The sequence below is a fragment of the Malus sylvestris genome, chromosome 11 (assembly GCF_916048215.2).
Source record: "Malus sylvestris chromosome 11, drMalSylv7.2, whole genome shotgun sequence".
Taxonomy (NCBI): Eukaryota; Viridiplantae; Streptophyta; class Magnoliopsida; order Rosales; family Rosaceae; genus Malus; species Malus sylvestris.
Genome location: NC_062270.1, coordinates 3,069,978 through 3,091,408, shown reverse-complemented (window position 1 = coordinate 3,091,408; position 21,431 = coordinate 3,069,978). Strand labels below are relative to the sequence as shown.

Sequence of the window (21,431 nt, the reverse complement as noted above, 5' to 3'; positions counted from 1 at the left end):
GTTATTATTAGTTCAATTTCTTTGTTCGAGTCACTGTAGAGTTTTCTATCACTCAAATGCAGGAGTGGCTTCGGCTCTCAATTCTTCAACAGCTGCACCAGAAACGGTTTGATTTGATTGGGAGTCTTAATCTGCTTGAATAATTATATATATTGTTTCGCTGTCTGTTATACAAATTACCACAAAACAAGAAAGATTTAGTCACAAGTAAATAAAACTATAATTCTTTCTTAATAAGAGCTGCAAAATCTGTCTTGGATCAATAATTTTGAGGGGAGGAACGATTTGGTTTGGTTCACAAAGACGGTTTACAAGGCAGGGCCCTATATTCATCTTCAGATTGGTCCATATATTTGTTCAGAATGGAATTTTGGGTAATGATCATTTTCCTCAGCAGTTTATATTTCGTCAATGAAATTTTTTTTTGAATGTTTCTATTTTCTTTAGGGTGTTTCCAGTTTGGCTGAATTTTGTTCCAGGCATTAGCTTCAGAACAGATAATGGGCCTTTTAAGGTTTGTGTTTTTTTTTTTACCGAGGATGTGTAATTTGAAAAGTTGACGTTTTAGTCATGTCCTAATTAATCAATGATTAGTTTTTTACCATACACAAAATATTTAATTATAATTTTCGTGCCCTGATTTCATATTAAGCGCCTTATCTTCATAAGAAAAATTCCACCGTTCTCAATTTTTTTGGTAAAGTTAGCAGCTGCTTCTCAAATTCTCTCTCTCTCTCTCTCTCTCTCTCTCTCTCTCTCATTTACCATCTTATGATTTATAGAGGTTGCAGATTATAGCAGTACTTCGTTTTGATTTGTAAACAAATTGTATAACTTTATTTTTGTCTTCGGTTATAGTATAACGTTTAACGATTAAATTTTTAAGATGGTTTAGCAATTTTTTCAGAAACTTACTATTCCTACCAGATGCCCAAGTATTATGTCTTCTACTTTTCTACTTTCCTTTTCTGTGTTTTTCCTCCATGTTACTTCAAATTATGATATTGATGACACATTACAATCTACAAATAGATGTTTCTTATAGCATGCATATCCATATATAGCAAGCAAAATCTGACTTCATTGGATCTTAGGTATTATGTGATTTTAGTTGCTTTGTGGGGAAACTATTCATGCCTGTTGTGACTAATACATTCAACGCCCGCAACAAAGCGTAGACACATTTTCTAGTAACTCTCTAAACTAACTCTCTAAACTAGAGGGTGATTGGAGTAATTTTCTTAGGGAGCTCCTAAAGTAACTTTCTGGAGTTCCTAAAATAACTTCATAGTCTTTCTAGCTAAAATTTAACTTAAAATAGAGAGCACTAGAAAATATGCCCGCGCTTTGCTGTGAGAATTGAATGTACCCTCAACCACATGAATAAGACACATTTAACCTGAATAAATTGAATACAATCATGAATGAACTCAAGGATATGCAGTGAATGAGGTTAGTAAGATATGCAGCTTGGCTTTTATCTACATTCAACTCAGTTGACATGAAAAGACATTGTACAATTAGCACAAATGGTTTAAGAATCACATTAACAGTAAGTATAGCACATTCGTAGCTACAGAGATGGCATTTAAGATCATATGCAAGACAACAGTGGAAATTGGTTTAGAATCAAATTGGCAACAATCAAAGCAACCTTGTAAAATCACATTTAGTTTCATTTGTACGAGTAAAAAAACAAAGAAAATATGTATATCAACTTGTCATATTTGATAAAACGAAAAGCATGGACAATTCAGTGCACCTTGGTTGCACATTTGTCATCTCCAGCAGCTCATATCGGCCACCCCCCACTGGAATTCAAGGCTGAGAGAAGCCTTCCGTGGGAGTTGTCATCTGAAGCACCACTCTTATCTTTGCCTTTGTCCGATTTGACATCTTGCTTATTATTGCATGGATGCCAAGTTGTTCCAACAGCCTTCGACGTACATATATCTGAAATGCGGTCTTATCCTACTGTTAGATGCAAAGATAGGAGCCCTAATACCATATTCTCAAGAGCTTCATAGAGAGCTCTTTTGTTTCTCTTTGACAACCATTGCAAGGAGTGCAATTAAAATTTAATCAAAATACCTCATTTCGCATTCATAATAAACCTGAAAGTGACTTCATAAGATGAAATTAACCCAATTACGTGTGAAAGGAAACCTTCCATTAAATGAATGAAATATTCGATGTGGATCGAAACCGAAACCAAAACAAAACAAACATCGACAACTGCCCTAGTTGGTGCTTGCTCCAAAGGTCTTCCTCCTCCTCCTGCCATCCTTTAATTGAAACCCTAATTTTCCTTTCTACCAAATAATGCTATTTTCAATCACTTCTACCGTAATTAAAATAAGTACAGAGTATATACAGAGTCATAAACACACAAAATTCAGTTTTCCATTCTAAAAAATGAATGAAAACACATACACCAAGTCAATGTTACTACTGTATTCATTAATCCAACGATGCATCAAATATAAAAATTAAATTATACCTCTAATTTATAACCTTTTGATCTTGCTTCATCTGCAGCTAAACCAAAATCTGGACAGTCCCCAATATAATTCTGTCAAAAACCAGATAGCAACACCATGTAAAAGCCATATTGGGTGTCTACACCCACACTTATCAATTTACACAAATTTGAAATTTGAATCACTTGGACTTCAAAAATATTTGCACAGAAATTCAAAAGAAGATGAACGGTACTGGGCAATTGAGACTCACCTAAAACTGCTACCGAGCTATGCTGCACGGAATAGTGATGCGCCGTGAAGAGAACTCTGCGCTGTTGACAAAGTCCCAGAATAACCTGGAAATTTATAGGGGTCAAATTTTATAGCCAAAGGAGCAATCATTTACTGAATTATAAAGAAAAACCCTAAATAAACAATCAATCAAACAGAACCAATTCATATTTACCAGCTTGAAAATTTTGAAAATTTTCGTACTAAACCCAATTATAAAGGGAATGAGTGTACTGTGTACCTAATGAAGTATTACACCACTGTTGATGGCAGACTGGGTAGTGCATGCAGCATCAGTATGCACTCCATAATTGTCTCTCTGTTTTTTTTATGTCAATCTATATGACAAATGATTTGGGAATTAATAGGGGTGCAAAATGGACAGAACCAAGAATTGAAATCAAGAGAAAACACACATCCATTTTGATAACGGTCAAACTGCTGGTGTGGTGCAAAATGAGCAATTTTAAACTCGTAAAATAATTTGTACCCCTCTCTTCCCCCATTTTCTGTGCAATTCACCACCTAAACAATGCAATAAAAAACCAAACGGAGGGATTTTACACATACATATATCATTCCGTCTCTCAAATTTACACCAATGATGCATGCATGAACCTCAATTAATCCCGTATTGCGAGTGAAATTTCCATTTTTAACCACTAAATCAGAACAACCACCACCGGGTAAGCAAACATGAGCTACTTTCATAAAAAATTAAAATTAAAGACATAAACTTCACACAGCTAGAGCCTGACAACCAGCCTATAAATTAAAACAAAAACCAGGCTCAAACATATGTATTTCCATAGATGCATGTATAAAGCTGTACATACACACCTGTATAATTGTGTAACCACAGAGGATTTGGGAAAGTTTTCAACATACCTGCGTATCGCAGTAGCAAGTTGAATTGCTAGCTTTCATCCCTTTTTCGGGCCGGGTTTTGCAGCATCTACATTCACCTATAGCGTTTAAAATTTTCAGTCAGAGAGCAAGAAGAAACGTAATAAAATGCTCCAAAGGGTAAACCCCAGTAAGCAATAGAGTATATATTGAATGCCATATGGCAATTAAGAGTCAAAGGTACCTTAAAAATAACATCTCTAAAATCAATTTACCAAACCCCTAAATCTAACAATTTTAACAAATACTATAGCATCAATTGATTTAACCCTATACACACTTAATTTCTAGCCTAACATCTACGAACAGAATAAGTACAATCTTCCTAGCCTCTGTCATTAGCAAATAGCAACAGGGCAAGTTACAATTGATCAATAATATTTCAGATATAAAAAGTTTTAAATATGGTTCTAGTCAAATGTAGAAAACTAACATCTCTCCTTTTCTCAGCTCATCCATTTTTGCATTTCCAACCAATAATTGAGAAAGTGAGGGGAGGGCGCTACAAAGAACGCATAAGAAAAAAAGAAAGAAATTACATTTGTGATCAACCATCAAAGTAACAAACCACAGTGAAAAATCAAATATTTGGCTTCGCATAGAGAATTAATTTTGTTTAATGGAATAATACAAAATCCCATCCAAACATTTCACACAACCAGGGCCATCTATTCCAATTTCCAAGCTTCATTCACAGAAAAAGAATCGGGGCCAATATCGATAATGCCGTGAAAATTAAGACGATTTCATATTTGATTTAGTGAAATTTCACACAACCTAGAAAATATCAGCACAATTTCAGGCCAAAAATAAAATGCAACAAATAAATAGGCCGTGCAAACCTAACCGCATTGCACAAAAGATTTGGAAATGATTTTTACCTTTTCAATCAATTGATGCAGGCATGGGCTTCGGTTATGGTTCAGTCTCTGCAGGCATGGCCTTCAGTTATGGTTGTCTGGTATATTGGTTATACACAATGATCAATCACACAGAAAGTTATGATAACACTTGAAAGAATAAGGCAAATCAAGAAGGATATTTCACTCAAATTAGATCATACACACACTGTATCGTCCTCTAAATCCTAAGAGAAAAAGTGTGAACACCACAACCTCAGGTTCAAAAATATTGTGACTGATCTATAAAATATAGCATATCATTTCATTAGACCTAGCCTAAATTCAGGTGCTTAAGCACATTAAGATATAATTTCTACCTAAAAGGAGAGACCACAACAGCAGGAACAAAGCTTTATAACTTTTACTTTTCTGGCAAGTAAATTAAACTGCCCCAAGCTAATACAATAGAAGCTTACTTTTCAACGGGAAGCTAGCTGTACTGTGATCTTCCATGAACCTATTAAAATGGAAACAAATTTCTACTCAAATTGTAAGAAACAAAATATAAAAAAAAAAAACCCTAGCAAATTCATGTTATCTTCATTATAAAGATGATTTTGGAGAAGATAAACTAAATGCATCCACACATCTGTAAACACACACACCCACTTACTGTTTGAACATCTGCTTCTCTTCCCAATTTGCCAGATGTTCCAAGTTCACCTAATGAAAGATAGAACAATTACCATTAGAACTATCTTATCAACGACTGCAATTCTGAAACGGATCAACACAGGCTTCGAAACACATACAAATCAAAAGGTAAACTCTACAACCTTAGAAACTTTATTAATAAGATAAACCACTCTGCAAGTTAATGGTTTCGTGTGGTAGTAAAATAGTTGGAAAATGAATTACCAGTTTTACTTCCAGTAACCATGCTGTGAACTCTGGTCGTTTGTTCCTATACACAACAATCAAATTCAAGTGGGAGAAGTAAATCTCTTTTTCCTACGTTTCCTCATCAGCCAAACAGAAACTTTAAAACCCTAAAACAGTAGAAAATTCAGCAAACATACCACATATCAGTTTCTTTGATGATCCCATACTTCCCCCATGAATTCATCACCGCTCCTACCTTTCCTCTCTCCTTCTTCTTCATCTCTCTCTCCTCCTCCTCTTCCTCTCCTTATCTCTCTTCCTCCTCTTATTTTCTCTATCATCATCTTTCTCCCTCCTCCTCATCGTTTTTCGCCTCCTGTCTCCGTACTCCGGATCCGAATCCTCCTCGCTACTGTACCGCCTCCGGAGTGTCGGAGAGTGACCCGCTTGCGGGAGGAGATGACGACGGAGGCGCCTTCAAGAGCCGATGCCTTGAGTGGAAGCCGTCACAATTGCTACCTTGTCGTCAAAGAGTAATAGGCAAACAATAAAATACAAATTCAACAAATCGGGAAAAAGAAAACAGAAAAGGAAAACCTTACACCCGATGCTATAATCTGGAGGTGGAGCATGGAGCTGCAAGCTGAGAAAGGGCAGACTGAGAATGGCGAGAGAGAATCGGCGAGGGATTTGAGGGAAATTACAGAGTGAGAAAAGGGAGGGATGGGGGCTTCGATGGATGGTTACACAGAGAGACTCGGGAGATAAAAAGAGGGAATGAAAAGGGGATGGAAACGGACGGAAAAGGCGATGGCAAATTTGTAAATAACTCAAAATCCATCCCAAGTCAGTGTTCATATGAATAGTGCAATTTCCCCTCCCACTTTAGACTAGTCGTACCCAGTGCACAAGGCTCCCGCTTTACGCAGGGTCTGAGAGAGAGGTGAATGTCGGCTAGCCTTACCCTAGCCCCATTTATGGAGAGGCTGCTCCCAAGTCTCGAACCCGAAACCTACCGCTCATGGACGAAGGCACTTGCCATCGCACCAAGTGCGACCTCCTACTTTAGACTAAAGTAATGATTATAAATGCTTTGAGAGGATAAGACATAACTAATCACAGAAATCAGATTCATTAACCTTGATTAAGCTTAAACTGAAATTAAAGTAGTTTAAAACCAAATCAAACTGTACATGATGAAACGTGATTATCATCATCAACGATAGAACAGAAACTGGGCTATGGCATCCACAAAGAAATTAAGAACACAAATGATGGGATTCCTTGAAAGCATATCTCATTAAACTGGGCAGCCTTTGGCAACAACCCCGGGCGCCGTTGGACACTCGGCCAACGGGCACTGGTCACTGCCTTCAAGACCCCACCATGGAGGCCCATTGATCCCCTGAGATTGAAGGGAGAAATACATGAGAACTCCCATGAACGCAAGGCCCGCATCCAAAGAGGCAGAGAGAATATAGTTATGTCTAGCCCACCAGCCCTTGTGACTTTTGTACACATAGAAGCTGAAGAAAATACCAACTGTAAACCATGTTATGTAGTGCACGGCCTTAGCCGGCGGCATGGAGCCCGTTGCACCGAGGATTATGGGCATGTTGATGAGCCTGATCCACAGGTGGTTGGGGAATTTCTTTGAGAGGAACCAAACTGGAACGGGTGCAAGGAGGCCGATGAGGAAGAACCAGTTCATCTCCTTGTAGACTCCATAGCTGGTAAACATTCGGAGTGGGCCTATGACCCCCCATATGATCGAAGCATGGTAGAACACATCATCTCCCGGGCATGTCCACGGATTTCCCTCTGGCAAACTTGATGTATCGCAGATGTGCTCGATGGATTCGAGAAGCCACCATGCTGTGCCAAAGTATACACTTGAAGCCACAATAGTTCCCACTAGCTGAACATATATATAAGAAAAACATCCCAGACCCAGATCATATAAGTGTGATTATAAAAAAAAAAAAAAAATATGCACAATAAAACAAAGGTATTTAATCGGAAGTAAAAGTGAGGGACACTGAACAAATAATAAGCCATATATAAACCAAAGTTTAGTGCGCTTTTATCATAGAAGGGAATACTTTCATCAAATGAGTGTAATTAATTAGAAATTCTCTATAAAAGGTGTACGTCCTTAGTTTAGGATGGATTTTGTTTCGATAATGTGTTATCAACACGTTGTCAGTCGGTCCTTTAATTAAGAATGGACATCTAGTCCAGAGAAGAACCGTAAGAGTAATTATAGCACAAATATGAACAATTAAAACAAGGATATTGCTGCTGCTATTGATCGATTTATAGTTACCTGTGCAATAAACATTGACTTAGGCGGGATCTTCATGTAGTGACCTAATTTGAAGTCACCAAGAAAAGTGAGTGCTTGTACCATGCTGATGTATCCATATGTCTTAAATGTCACATTAGCAATAGGCTTCCCCGGGTAAATATACCCGATAACGAGCTCCGTGATCACATTCAGCCCCGGTTGCTGCACAAATACAATTAAATGATAAATCGAAACTTTTGATGAGTCTCTTCGGATGAAATTCGCAATGCGCTGATTATACCTGGTTTGTTGTGGCTTGAATAATGCCGATGGGCAAGGTGAAAAATAAGGCAATGCCACAAGCCATTAAAACTCCCCACCATGGAAGTTGGAGCTGTTTTCCAAAACCTTCACAAGCAAAGATGGAAAGGCCAACCATTAAAACAAGGATGAGTTGAAACCACCATTGAGGGACAGAATCATAGTTCTTTTTCATCAGCCGGGTGTGGACGTCGCCAACTTGATCTTTCACGACACTAGTTGTCTTCTTCCACATACGCCAAATTGATCTGATCATGTATGAACAAGTTATTAATTAGCTTTGAACAAGAGTATGAATTGAGGGCATTGATTTTGACGCTCCTGTTTTCTCTTTCAGCACTCCTCTCATTGTTTTTGTCCTCGATAAGTCTGCTTTGGTTTATTAAATCCAAAGGCTAGAAAAAAATAGAAATTGCACATGAAGAACAAGAGTTCGAAAATCACTTCCCAAAGTTAAAAATGATGCTGAACTTACTTTCCATGGAAGAGGGCAACATGTGAAATAGTAGCTGTAAGAGTGGCAAAGCTCAAGCCATAACTGAAGGCAAAGAAGGTACTGAGATAGAGTTTACTGTAATTGTTATACGCTTCACGATCGATGTCGAAAGTTGTTTGATTCAGAACCCGGGAAAGATCATAGGTCTGGCCCGTCGAGTCGAAAGTATGAGAGGTGAAGATTGGAAACTTCTTAGCGTCATATGCATTGGACCAATAAGAAATGGGGGTAAGAATGTAGAGGATCGAGACAAAGCCAACTAACAAGTTGATAATGGCAAACCCAGGTGTGGCTAAAGGGCTGCCCAAGAAGCCAGCAATGGTGGACCAATCGAAGCCAAAAGAGCCAATGCCAAGGCCATTCATGCCAGAACCAATCTGTTGAGCAGTGATGGAGCTCTTCCATATCAAGCAAACAATGGAGAAAGCAGAGATGGAGGGGAAGAGAAATCCGGGAAAAATGTAGTAAGCAAAGCTGCATACGAAAACCATGAGGAAGAACTGCAGTCTAGTAACACCTCCCTTTGGTCTCTTTTCCTTCTCATGTAATGCCCTGCCATTCAAAATTATAATTTTCTTCAGTAAAGATAGAAAATCAAAGAAATGTCATTCTATTTATGTGATAAATTTTTTCAATCCAATCACTCACATATGTGGGTCTTAACTTTTTCCACATGGCAGTGCATGATTGACTGAAATACCTACATAGTGACATTCCGTTGCAGAGAAGTTTTCTCAATATAGAGGATTTGGTAATAAAATACCTGAAGAGAGAAACTTGAACCAGATTTGCAGGCCACCACATGTAAGGGGAGTCAACAAGGTATTTTCTGAATAAGCCAGCCCATCCATACCCAAGCATCTGAAAGATTTCAAATTTCACAACAAAAGAATGACTTGCTGAACAAGAAAACAGAAAAAAGAAACCCTAGTCGTAAATCAGCCTTTGGTATCCAAACTTGCCTGAGTAGTCTGTGCTAACAAGAAGGCTGCTGCAGGATGCTGCTTCCTGTGGTAGAAGGCCTTGACAATCGTGATGATGTGTACTGCATAAACGCCGCCTGCTCCCGAGTTTGCAAATATGGTGATCAACACATGTTCTTTCAGATTGAAAGGCCCTGGATTCATTGTAAACGACCATTTTGTGAAGGGGACTCGGAATTTTCTGGTTGGAAGGGTCGCAGCCATCAACTTTCCCAGAGGAAGGACAACAATCTGAGCGGAGACTGAAGAAACGGACAGCTGATTCGTTCGGAACCCAAAGAATTCGTTGACAAAAGAAAGAATCACGCACGATAAAATCCCAAGAACCCATGTCCGAAATGTCAAGGTTGGCTGTGAAGGGTCGTCGGTTATTGGAACAGTTAGCCAAACTTCCTCAATGGGGCTGTCATTCACTTCATCATCACCTACATCGACAAATCGGAAACAGTTCGGATTAAAATGCCAGGATTACTTGGCCCTTCACCGTCCACGATGTTAGTCATGAAATTTTCCGGACAACTTGATATAAATCATTGGATAGACAATGCATATATACACATATTCTTAAATTAAAAATTTAGGAAAATAGTTACAAAAAGACAATAAGCCGTCCATTTATTGCCATTTTATTAGACAGAGATCATAAGGAGCACTACTTGGCTAGGTTTACCAACCGATGACATCAATGTCCGATTGAAGCTTGCCGGGCAACTTTGCTTCAGATACTCCATCGAAGCCATTGAAGCTGCCCACCATCTTTATCGCTTTCTCTCTGGTCTCTTTTCCTCCTCCTTTTTCTCGATCGAAACTCACATCAAACCCCTCAATGGCTACAAGAAAATGGCACTCTCTATATACAAATTCCTTATTGTTTACTTTGTTAGCTTGTTAGGAGACAGACTGTTGCTCTTCAAAATAAGGAAATGGTAGGTGTTTTGGCCTACTAACCATCTGCTGAAGTCTCTGCAGATTGTTAGTCAATTCATATAAAACCATGCATCTAAATTTGGAAAAAAGTTTTAATCTGACGAAAACCCTCTTAGTGTTAATTACATTAATACCCCCTTGAGGTTTTTTTGAATCTTCACAAATTTTTTTCAGATTTGAAACATTACACCAACATACCTTCATATTTTAATACACTTTCACAAATACCCCTTCGGTCGAAAATCTGTCTATAAAAAGACAAATTTACCCTTATACTTAATTATTCAATAAATAAACAACTTTTATAAATAATAAGAAAAAGAAAATCAATTAATGACACACTCCGACCCGGAATGTCCACTAAGACTCCGAATCGAGTTATGTTGGCCGACACCTAGAAGGTGACGAAGCTATAAAGTGTAGTGATGTGGAAAATGTGAATAAATTTAAACCTAAATGTGCCTAAATATAAGAGTGCGCTGGTGAGCGAGAATGAACCCATTTCACACGTGACGTCAGAGTATAAGTAAAGTACAGTAGAGTGGATTGAGAATTATACCCTCGGAGATATCCACTTATACTGAGATTTGCCAAGAGTCCTCGTCGATAAGAAAGCTTCGCTACTAAGACCTGGAGGGGCGAAAATAAGGGTGAGTGAGCCTGAAAATAAAGTTTTTTAAAAACCTTTCTAAAAACATCGTAACCCCTCGCTGTAAAACAAGTATAGTTTCCAAAATGTACTTACTACGTATAGTATAAAAATACTTACCGTAGCCTGCAAAATCTCAAGAATTCATTACGACACAATATCTCGTAAATAAAAACGTGACAACCATTATTTGAAATCTCAATAGTAGCATAATAAAATCAGATGCTCATCGCTCTATTCTAGCACACAAGTCAGAGTCACCTAATGCAACTTGTACGACTGAACTGATGCTCATCAATCTATAATAGCATACGAGTCGGAGTCGCCTAATGCGACCTGTACAACAGGACTGGTTGTAATCATAATATACGCTCTAGTGCTATAATCACGTGAAGACTGGCAATATTCGTGGTCACCTACGAGTCGGAGTTGCCTAATGCAACTTGTACGATATAACTGACACCTACTTTGATCCAAGGCAAGCGTGCGGTGCGAATGTGAACATACACGTGAAAGACTGGCCCTGGGAGAGCACTAACACCATGGTGCAACAATGATGAGCAGACTACATAAATATAAGCATGCCACAGTGATTCAACAATTTTAGTCAATATCATACTATTCATGACCATAAATAGAATTAAGGCATCCCCTTATAAAGAGCTTACCTGTGCATCCCGTAGGATTATTTTATCATTTCCCAACAATAAGGCATTTCTTATAAACGTAAGTTTAATCATGGGAATCATGTAGAGAATTTATTAATAATTGTATACATGGAAATTAACCAATATATATCAAAGAAAAGATCCACTCACAAATCATGTCGTTGAGTCGAACCTGCCTCGTAGCGTCGAAAGTCATTGCGATGCGTTTCGCCTAGAAATGAAACCATTTAACATAAATATATAATGTATTAACGTATAACGCATTTTTCGTACAAAGTACAACTATTAAAAAAACTATTTTAAAACGGTCAAATTTCAAAAAACGGAGGGCGGAATCGGGTCCGGCACGTTGAGAAACCTAAGGAGGGACCTCTGGTTCCTCCCAATGCTGCCGCACGCGCCGCCACAAGGTTGCTGCACAGGCAGCCACGCTCAGCCCATGCGTCGTCACCACGATTTTTGCAGATTTTTCTGTCAACTTTCAAAGCTTATTTCGAGCTCGATTCTCAACCAAATTTGATGATTCAAAAGCCAACTAGAAGCTAGGAATGTGGGGAAGAAGTTTATACTAGTTCTGGGTCCAATCATGGCTGGAGTTGAATTGGGAAAGGCCTAAAATTAGCATGATGATCACGGCCAAATTTTCCAGAAATCTGGAAATTTCTTCCCAAATTTCATAGCTAATTTCTAGTTCAATACTTAACAAAATTTTAATGATTCAAAAGCCATTTTGAATTTAGAAATGTAGAGAACAAAAATATACCAAGTTAAAGGCCGATTTAAGGTCGGTGTTGGCCAGAAAAATGGCCTGAAAGTGGCCAAATGGTCATGGTCTAAGTTTTCCAGAATCTAAGGTATTTCATCCCAACTTTGAAGGCAAATTTCTAGTTCGCTTCCTAACCATTTTCAGTGTTCTACCTATTTATTTGAAGCTCGTAATGAGGGGAACAAGATCATACCATCATGAGGTCAAAATACGGTTGGAGCCGGCCGGAAAAGTGCTCCAAAAGTGGCTGGTCAGTTACCGAAAAACTAGGGAAAAAACCTTCCAGTGCGTGTTCTGCAGCTCTGTATTTACAGAGATGAGAGAGATAAGGTGAGTTTGAAAGAGAGGGGGAGTGAAATGATATAGAGAGAAACGGAATGGGATGGCAGAAAAGAAAGAGAGATGAGAGACAGAGTTCAAAAAAAAGAGGGAGACACATGATAGATGGAATGGAGAGTTGAGGTGCGGGACCCACGACCATAAATATTACTAAAGAAATAAAATATCTCATAAAATTACTAAAATAATAATATAAAATAACATAATAATTATGAGAAATATATAAAATGTAAAATAGTAATTATATGCAAAAGTATATTTCGACTTCCTAGTTCCGTAAAATCTCCTTCGTAGTTCTGATTTCGATTTGCGTGCACCTACGTTTTCGTACTGTCAAGTACTTCGAGAATAAGGTAAAATAGAAACTTGTACATGTCACGAAATGACGGTCAACGAAAGCCAACTATCTCTCTTCTAGGGCATTTTCGTCCTTTCACCCTTCTTAAATTAATAAAATCTTAAAAGTAGGGACGGGTTGTCACAATTAAAAATAACATTAAACATTAAGAAAAACAATGAAAATTTGATAGAATCCTTCCATCATCTCTGAATATTTTGTCTTGACATTCAACTCTGCAAACAGATTGTTCGATCTATTTTCAATTGTAAGAATTCTTTTAAGCGAACAATTAAGATATTGTGACACGCCCGACCCTGATATTATTCAAACACCAGGGTAGGCACGTGCTGGCCGACATCTGAAAGTGAATAAAAACAATTAACTGACATAAATAAAACTAGTAAATTTAATTATAATGAATATGCAATTGTGGAACGTGTTCAGAGTATACAACTAATCTTAGACACTAAAAATGAATAATATAAAATTGAATGAACAAAATGATGGGTCCTACACTGAGAGGACTCGAAGATGCCGATGTGGGAGTGCCTTGACTTTGGGATTATACGTCTCGATTTTAAGTCCTGAGGGGGCGCAAAACAAAACATGAGTTGATCAAGTTGATATATAAGTAGTACTAACATAGTTAATATTTAATAACGTATCAACCCCCAAAGTTTATGAAAACTCATATGGCATAATAAGTAATAGGTTTTCCGAAAACCCTAGCATGCCATGAAACCTTTCGTAAAACATATATCATATAGTGTGCTAAGTAGTGGTATCAGTATCGCCCGAAGGCATATAGAACTCTTCGTTCGCCCGAAGGCATATAGAACACTTCATTTATAACATTTCATTTAGAAGCACGCCCCTCCTCCCCCCAGCCGCTGCCGCAAAGACATATAAGTATCAATTGCCCGTAGGCTCTTACAGCACCCCCCTGGAAGGCATATATAAGTATTAATCGCCCATAGGCTCCTACAACACCCACCCGAAGACATATATAAGTAGCATTCGCCCATAGGCAGGAAATTCCCCCGTAGGCAGATCGTATGAGTAACTGCTAAATAAGCACATAAAAACATTAACATTATATTTCATATATATATATATATATATATATATATATATATATATATATATATATCTAACTCAAACGACGCTCAGTAGCTAAAATGTCATATTGTAAAACCACGTTCACAAGTATGTATATAGTCATCAATCATATATACCACAAGGAACGTAAAGTCGATAAAGCATAATATATCATAAAGTGTAAATCCAATTTACTCATAAATGTTTCATAAAACATAATCAATAAATCATGCTTTTCATGTATGCATTTCTAATAGTAAAATCATGCATTTTAGAAGGGGTCCACTGTCACAGCCCGTCCCAAAATTTCATTTATCGTGGATGTGAAATGACGGAATTGCCCTTAACAGTTGCTAAGGTACATGTGACATGTTATTTGAATATTGCATACTCTCCTAAATTCTTGGAAAATTTTAAGTGGATTAAAAGTTGTTTACAATTTGTGTGGTTAGGGACTTAAAGAATTTTGGATTATGGTTTGTTTTGGGTGGACCACACACACACACGGGACACATACCCTCACCCCGTGCCCTTTCTCTCATCCCTCTCAGTTCACTCTCTCTCTCCCTCCCTTTCGAACTTGTACGGACAACAACGAAACCCCTCAAAACTTCACGGATCGATGTAAAAAAGGTGAGTTCCTTCATCCTTGCAACCAGTGGCGAAGCCACGTGAGGGCGAGGAGTGGCGGCCGCCACTCCCTTCACCGGAAAACACGCCTGGAGCAAAGGTTCAGCCCCTCCCCTTGTCGGAAAACTGGACCGGTTCATCCCCTATCTGTTCCGGTGCAGTGGTTATGCTGCTGCGCAGCAGAGGTGAATCCCTTCTCTTTTTTCAAACATCCAGGCTAAAACGAAAACGGGACCGTTTTGTATATGTTTGGAAAAAATAAATATATATAAATAGGGGGACCGCGTGTCCCTCATTCCCTTCTCAGTCTCAGACCGTGTCCACTGTCCTCTTTTTCTTTTTCAATCTTTGGCATTCACCCAATTCCCATTTTAATATTTTATATAAGAGACCCTAATCGGTAATCCTAATGCCGAATCCCTTTTTACTCTCCCCAGTTTCCTTTTTCTTTCTAACCCCATCTGACCATGCCACACCGCCTGTCCACCTCTCTCCTCTCAACCACCACTTCATTTCTTAATTTTATTTTTTTTTATATTTTTAGCTCCATTAATTGATATGAATTTTTGTTTTAATAATTAAATGCGTAGAAATTAGGAATATGGAACGATATAACACATGAAAATCATACTCGATTAGTTTAAACAATGTTATTCCGATGGAGGAGGGATGTTGGACGAGAAGGTTGAGTGGAGGGAATGAGGGTGAATTCGACGAAGGAGGGATGTTGGAGGAGAAGGTTGCGATGGTATCGATGAAGGGCTTCGATTTTGCAGATTTACCATGGCAGGGGTAATGGTAGGAGAAGGGAGGTGTTTGGTTATCAACATAGCAAAAGGTTTGGGAAAATATTAAATGGACAGGTGTTATAATGTTATTAGGGCACCTGTCTATTTTTTTGTGACCCACTTTTATTATTCTTGTATGTATTTTTCTCCCTTTTTTGAAGACCCCAGCGTATCCATCTTAAACTTTTACATTATATATAAATATTGTTTTAAAAAATAATATAAATATTGTTTAATGCTTATTTTACGATAAAAGAAATTTATTTAAATTCATCTAGGCTCCTACCCAAATCTTGCCTAGGCGCCTAGCTGCTACGCCCTATTCCGCTGACTGACAAGCACCTAACGTTTTTTAGAATCTAATTCTAACCAATTTAAGCTTCTTACATGGTTTTAATATTTACCGATTACAATCACTTTGGTAAAGAGATTGTTTTTTATATGAATATTGACTCAAAACTTTGAACTTTCTAATGTGAAAGCAACCGTTTCAATTGAACTTTACACTCTTTTGAATTTCGCCCCTCCCCTCGGCAAATCCTAGCTTCGCCACTGCTTGCAACCTCCTGAATCGATTGATACTATTTTAGAACTGGAAACCCTTGAAATCACGTTGAAACCGTAACCCAGTTTAATGTCACGTTCATGCACACGTGAAATGTTGGTTTTCAGGGAATTCTAAGCTTACAGGGAGCTTAGTGAGGTTCCAAGGAAGCTCGGAGTACTTAGTTTGAAGGTTTTAGACGTCGGGATCGTAGGGTTCGAAGTTGGCCGGTTTTCTTGGATTTTCTCCGGTGAGATTTCGTGTGTTTTTTAGCCTTAAATTAGTACATCGTGATTCTACATGCTTAGGGCTTCATTTTGGTATAAATTGCGTAAAAAATGGTTGAGAATTGACGGAGAAAATGAAGTTTGAAAAATCCCCAGTTTTCCGGCGCCGGCAAAATCAGTCCGGCGACTGGAGGTAGGAGACGACGCGAGTGGGGGCGCGTAGGTCCGTGCCATTCCTGGCGTGTAAGGGCGTGTGACTGATCCAAAATTTTTTCTAAAAATATCTCAACGTCCGTAACGTCGAGTAGGTCACTATGGTATATTCATATACCCAATTTGAGCATCATATGAGAAGTTATTACGTATTGTTGGTTATGTGCTTTAAATAACGTTTTTATAGTTGTTTCGCATATAGGTGAGACCTATCACAAGGACGAACGCATTCAAGGGCGTCACGGGGGTTACGACCCTTCGACTTACCAGTGAGTGGGCAGTTATTTTCTGTTTATACCTATATACTAATGATTTTTCCCAGAAATTGAATTTAAATGAAAGTATGTTTTAAAATGCCATGCATGCATATTATATGAAATATATGAATTAATATTTGATGCAAATATGTGAAATGGTGCTGTGGACGCACATGTGAGTATCAGGTGAGTTTTATGTTGTTCATGTGGTTTATTGATGATGTGAATTGTGTTGAGAGCTCATAACCTGCACCCTGGTGTTAGTGCTTATATTATTCACCCCGCACCACACGCTCACCTTGGATCCAAGTAGGTGCATGTCGTACAGACCATTAGAGGTGGTTCCGACATGTCGTACAGACCATTAGAGGTGCTTCCGACTCGTAGGTGACTTTAGATTATTATACAGCTATTGATGAGAGAAGCACTAGAGCGTATTCTTACATCATTCTTGTCGTACAGACTAGGGCTGGGTTCGGTTCTGATCGGTTCGGTTTTTTGCCAAAACCGAAACCAAACCGAAATTTCGGTTCGGCTCAAATTTTTTTCGGTTTTTTTCGGTTCGGTTTTTTTTTCGGTTCGGTTTTTTCGGTTTTTTCGGTTCGGTTTCGGTTTTTTTTCGGTTTTTTTTTTTCATCCAAAAAATGCAAAACAACCACAACACTTTATCATTCTGTTTCCCTGTAACATGAGACTGAGTTCTCTCTACAGCATCATTGGCCACAAGAAATGAACCACAGATATCACAGAGTGCCATTTTTTTCTCCTGTGCTAGCATCAACACTTTATCATTCTGTATTTCTTCCTTACAACATTTACTCGCTGAAATCATCAAAAGCCGCTCTCTCTCTCTCTCTCTCTAAAAAACTCAAATCGTTTTGCCCATCTCATCTCCAAATGCACTACATCTTTTTAATGCTTATAGTCCATAGAAGATCTGAATCTGACTGCACTGTTATTTTCTCTCCCTTGACGATATTCGATGTACTTATCAGACCACCAAACCTCATCTCCGTTTCAGCTGGAAAAGAAAAGTAAAGCACGGGCTGTTAGATAACTCGAAACATGAACAATGAAATCAATATTAGACACGCATTTTCCCTTTTTGGTCACATTTAAGCAGGTCAGAACAGGAAGAGGTGACCAGAAAAGTATATGCTAAGTGAACCCCTAATACAATAAAAGTATGCATTAACTAGCCTTACGCTCTTAAGAGATACTCACCGAGATCCCATTGAAGTCCAGTGGTTGTAGTACTTCCAGATGGCATCCCAATGGGTATGAGTCCACAATGAGGGCCTTCAACAGAAGACTGAATATGGATCTCATGGCGGTGTGAAGATGGATGAAGCAATCATCAGATATGAGAATTATTTGAATGTTTGAGAATCGACATAACACATTGATGTTTCCAATCGACATAACTCAGTTCATGTATAGAGGTGAAAAACAAACTAGCAGTCTATTTAGCAAAGTGTCAAAATCTGTAATCAACAAATTTGACTACCCAACTCACAATAAGTTGCAAGGAGTAAGGACACAGTTTTAGTTACCGAAAGTTATACGAAAGCACCTACAAAATCAGACTCAATTCCAGTAGAAAAACAAAACGAATGTTGGAACGATAATAATACACAACATACATTAGACTTATCTAGGTTTGATGCCGAGTCACATATGTATGCTATACACTTATGCAAATCGGTCGTGTCCTGATCCTCAGATTCATTAATAATTTGAGTTCCCTGCATTCAAATAGCAAAAGAGACATCCTGAGAAAACACCAGAGCACTGCATGTATGCAAATCAATTAGCAATTTAGCAACAGTACCACCGCGACATCAAATGCAACATAACTCCAAGGATGACAACATTAACAAACAATTCCACAAGTTTGCTAGATACGACAAGGAATGACAGCTACAGAAAGAAAATAACCTTGCAAAACCAAAAGAAAATATAAAATTAATGAAACCTCAACTAATAGTTTTCATAACTGAAGTTACCCAAAACAAATTGCAAAACCAAAACCCATGAAATTGAAAAGCTACAGAACCCATGAAATTGAAAATAAATTCTGCAAAACGCATCAAATTGAAAACAAAATATGTAGAACAAACATGAGAGAAATTATTATAAGACTAACCTTGCAAAGGAACGAAGTAGTGGGTCGAGACTCGAAACAGCAAGAGGTCGTGTGTCACAGGTCATGGCGGTGAGAAACTGAGAGCAAATCAGTGACGACGAGTGAGATGGCGACACTTGCAGGTCGCTGTGAAGGAAGAAGACGAAGCGGAAGAGCGGCGGAGTTGGGAAGGAAGGAGAGAGGGTCCAGAGTACAGAGGAGAGGGATAAGGGAAAAGGGTCGGGCCGTCGTGGGTCGCCTGAGAGATTGAGAGAGACAGAGCGATTGAAGTTGAAGACCCAGCGAGAGAGAGAGGAGGCTCGGCTGCGCTGGGTTAGGGTTACACTGGAGGAGAGGAGGCAGGGAACGAGAGAGAAAGGAAGGGAATGAAAAAAAAAAAAAGGTATGGGTATGGCTGCTAGGGTTAAAGGGTTAAAGGGTTTTGTTAAGTTCTCCAAAAAATTTAAAAAACATCTCAGACATCCTGGAGGTTCGAACCCGTGCCTTGGGGCTTGAAAAGGTTCACCGCAACCAACTTAGCAACAAGGTATGTTTTGTTATGATTGTATGACTAACCTATTTATAATAGTTAAAAAAAATAATTAAATATATATATATCAGTTCGGTTCGGTTTGGTTCGGTTTCCGAACCTCAAAAACCGAAACCGAACCGGTCAGATTCGGTTCGGTTCGGTTTGACAGTTTCGGTTCGGTGTTTTTTCGGTTCGGTTTTTTTCGGCCTCGGTTCGGTTTGGTTTTCGGTTTTTTTCGGTTTTCGGTTTTTTGAACCCACCCCTAGTACAGACTACTTTAGGTAGTTCCGATTTATGTGCAGAGTAGTGCCGTACAAGTCACAGTGGTGACTCCGGTTGGGTTGGATATTGAGCTATAGAATTAACCGTACAGGACAGCTGCAGAGTCTCTGGTTAATTCATTATTTCACTTGTTATATTGATGCATCTTTATCATGTTTTGAAGCATATCATGGCATATTTCATGAAAAATGTTAAAGGCTTGTGATTTGAGTTTTACTGTTATATATACTATTTTTCTGGGAAAGTATACAGATTTTACAGCGAGGGGTTAGAAGTGTTATTAAATGAAATATTTTTGAAAAACTTTGTTTTACTGACCCACTCAATCTTGTTTTGCGCCCCTCCAGGTTCTAGTTAGCAGTGTTGGTGGCTCACGAGGATTCCCACGGCGTTCTGACAGACTACTTAAATGTAGGACTCACCTTTGGGTGTTGTAATTTAGTAATGGTCCTACTTGACTGCATTTAGTATTTATGCTCTGAATATGTGTGTTTCACACTTAAACTCACTCTAGCATGTTAGTGGGATATTATTGCTATTAGTTGGTTTTTATTCCTTCGTATTTCTTTTACCTTTTGCTTCCGCATCGCACTTTTGGTTACGTCACGCCCACATGACGGCCAGCACGCCTTGATTCTAGGATCGGGGTGTGTCATCCACTCACCTTACACCGTTGGCAAAGAGCGTGCAAACAAGGGTGGACGGAAATGCCACTAACAAACGCACCTTGCATGACAGCTAACTCGCTGTGGTTTGGCCGAAAAACGCCTCGAAAGTAGTCGTGCTCGCTGGAAATCTAGGAAAAGCTACTCCGAGCTATTTTCAACGTCAAAAAATCACAAAACACGTCGGGAAAGATGATGAACAATGACACCATCATTGTGAAGTTCTTTGGTGTTTTCTATGGGGTTTTGAGGCTCATCCGTCCAGGTGTGAAGGTGGTTGTGCATTGTTATGAGCGTGTGGTTCATAGAAGAAAGGGAGAGCTTGCCGAGAGAGGGCTCGGGAAGATAGAAGAGTTAGAGAGAATGGGAGAAAGTGAGGGGGAGAGAGATGAGAGAGTTATGAGAGAGGGAAATCACAAGTCCAAAGAGGAAGAAAGGAAAAATGGCAGGCGGAACCAAAAAGGAAATGGGCCCCACTTGGGTGCATACCAAACAAGACCCAAAAAGCATCATTTCAAAATATCTAACCCAACAGTAGTGAAATTACAAAATTGTCCTTCCATTCCGTAAGTTTCGGAACAAGTCGTTACATATTGCCTAATAGCTTTAAGAACCATTAGATAGCTCCCATAAATCTCATGATAAGTATCCAAAGATCATAGTGAATTTTGATAGGAATTTCTCTTGAAGTAATTACGCATTGATCTAGTCACCACCGCCGGAGCCATAAAGGGCTATCTAAATTGATTTTTTTTTTTCCGACAAGCTCAATTGCATCCTAGATTTCTAGGAAAAAAAAATATTTTTCTTTCGTATAGTGATAGTTATTATCGTCAACTCTTTGTCTTACACTAATTAGTTCAATACTTGTGCCAAAAGAATTTTGTGATCATGAGTTTTCTCAGGAGGTT

At 38.6% G+C, this 21,431-nt stretch overlaps 1 protein-coding gene and 2 long non-coding RNA genes across 3 annotated transcripts; 1 reads left to right on the top strand and 2 right to left on the bottom strand.

Moving 5' to 3' along the window:
• Positions 1-6,496: 6,496 nt before the first annotated feature.
• On the bottom strand, positions 6,497-10,256 carry LOC126588863 (oligopeptide transporter 1-like). The gene is made up of 7 exons (XM_050254018.1): positions 10,145-10,256; positions 9,450-9,895; positions 9,251-9,348; positions 8,467-9,039; positions 7,972-8,239; positions 7,710-7,892; positions 6,497-7,301 (listed from the first exon to the last, which is right to left on the bottom strand). The coding sequence occupies exons 1-7, from the start codon at positions 10,224-10,226 to the stop codon at positions 6,684-6,686; spliced, it is 2,268 nt and encodes a 755-aa protein (XP_050109975.1). The 5' UTR covers positions 10,227-10,256; the 3' UTR covers positions 6,497-6,683.
• Positions 10,257-16,385: 6,129 nt separating this feature from the next.
• On the top strand, positions 16,386-20,293 carry LOC126588874 (uncharacterized). The gene is made up of 3 exons (XR_007611653.1): positions 16,386-16,469; positions 16,862-16,928; positions 20,203-20,293. It is a non-coding gene; the product is annotated as an uncharacterized LOC126588874 (long non-coding RNA).
• LOC126588866 (uncharacterized) lies at positions 17,836-19,437 on the bottom strand. Its single transcript, XR_007611640.1, has 3 exons — positions 19,063-19,437; positions 18,141-18,661; positions 17,836-17,937 (listed from the first exon to the last, which is right to left on the bottom strand). It is a non-coding gene; the product is annotated as an uncharacterized LOC126588866 (long non-coding RNA).
• Positions 20,294-21,431: the final 1,138 nt, after the last annotated feature.

Coding starts and splice junctions, on each gene's coding strand:
- LOC126588863 (XM_050254018.1), bottom strand. CDS start 10,226: ATGGTGGGCAGCTTCAATGGCTTCGATGGAGTATCTGAAGCAAAGTTG. Junction 9,896..10,144: donor ATCGGACATTGATGTCATCG/GTTGGTAAACCT, acceptor TTGTCGATGTAG/GTGATGATGAAGTGAATGAC. Junction 9,349..9,449: donor TGTTAGCACAGACTACTCAG/GCAAGTTTGGAT, acceptor GAAATCTTTCAG/ATGCTTGGGTATGGATGGGC.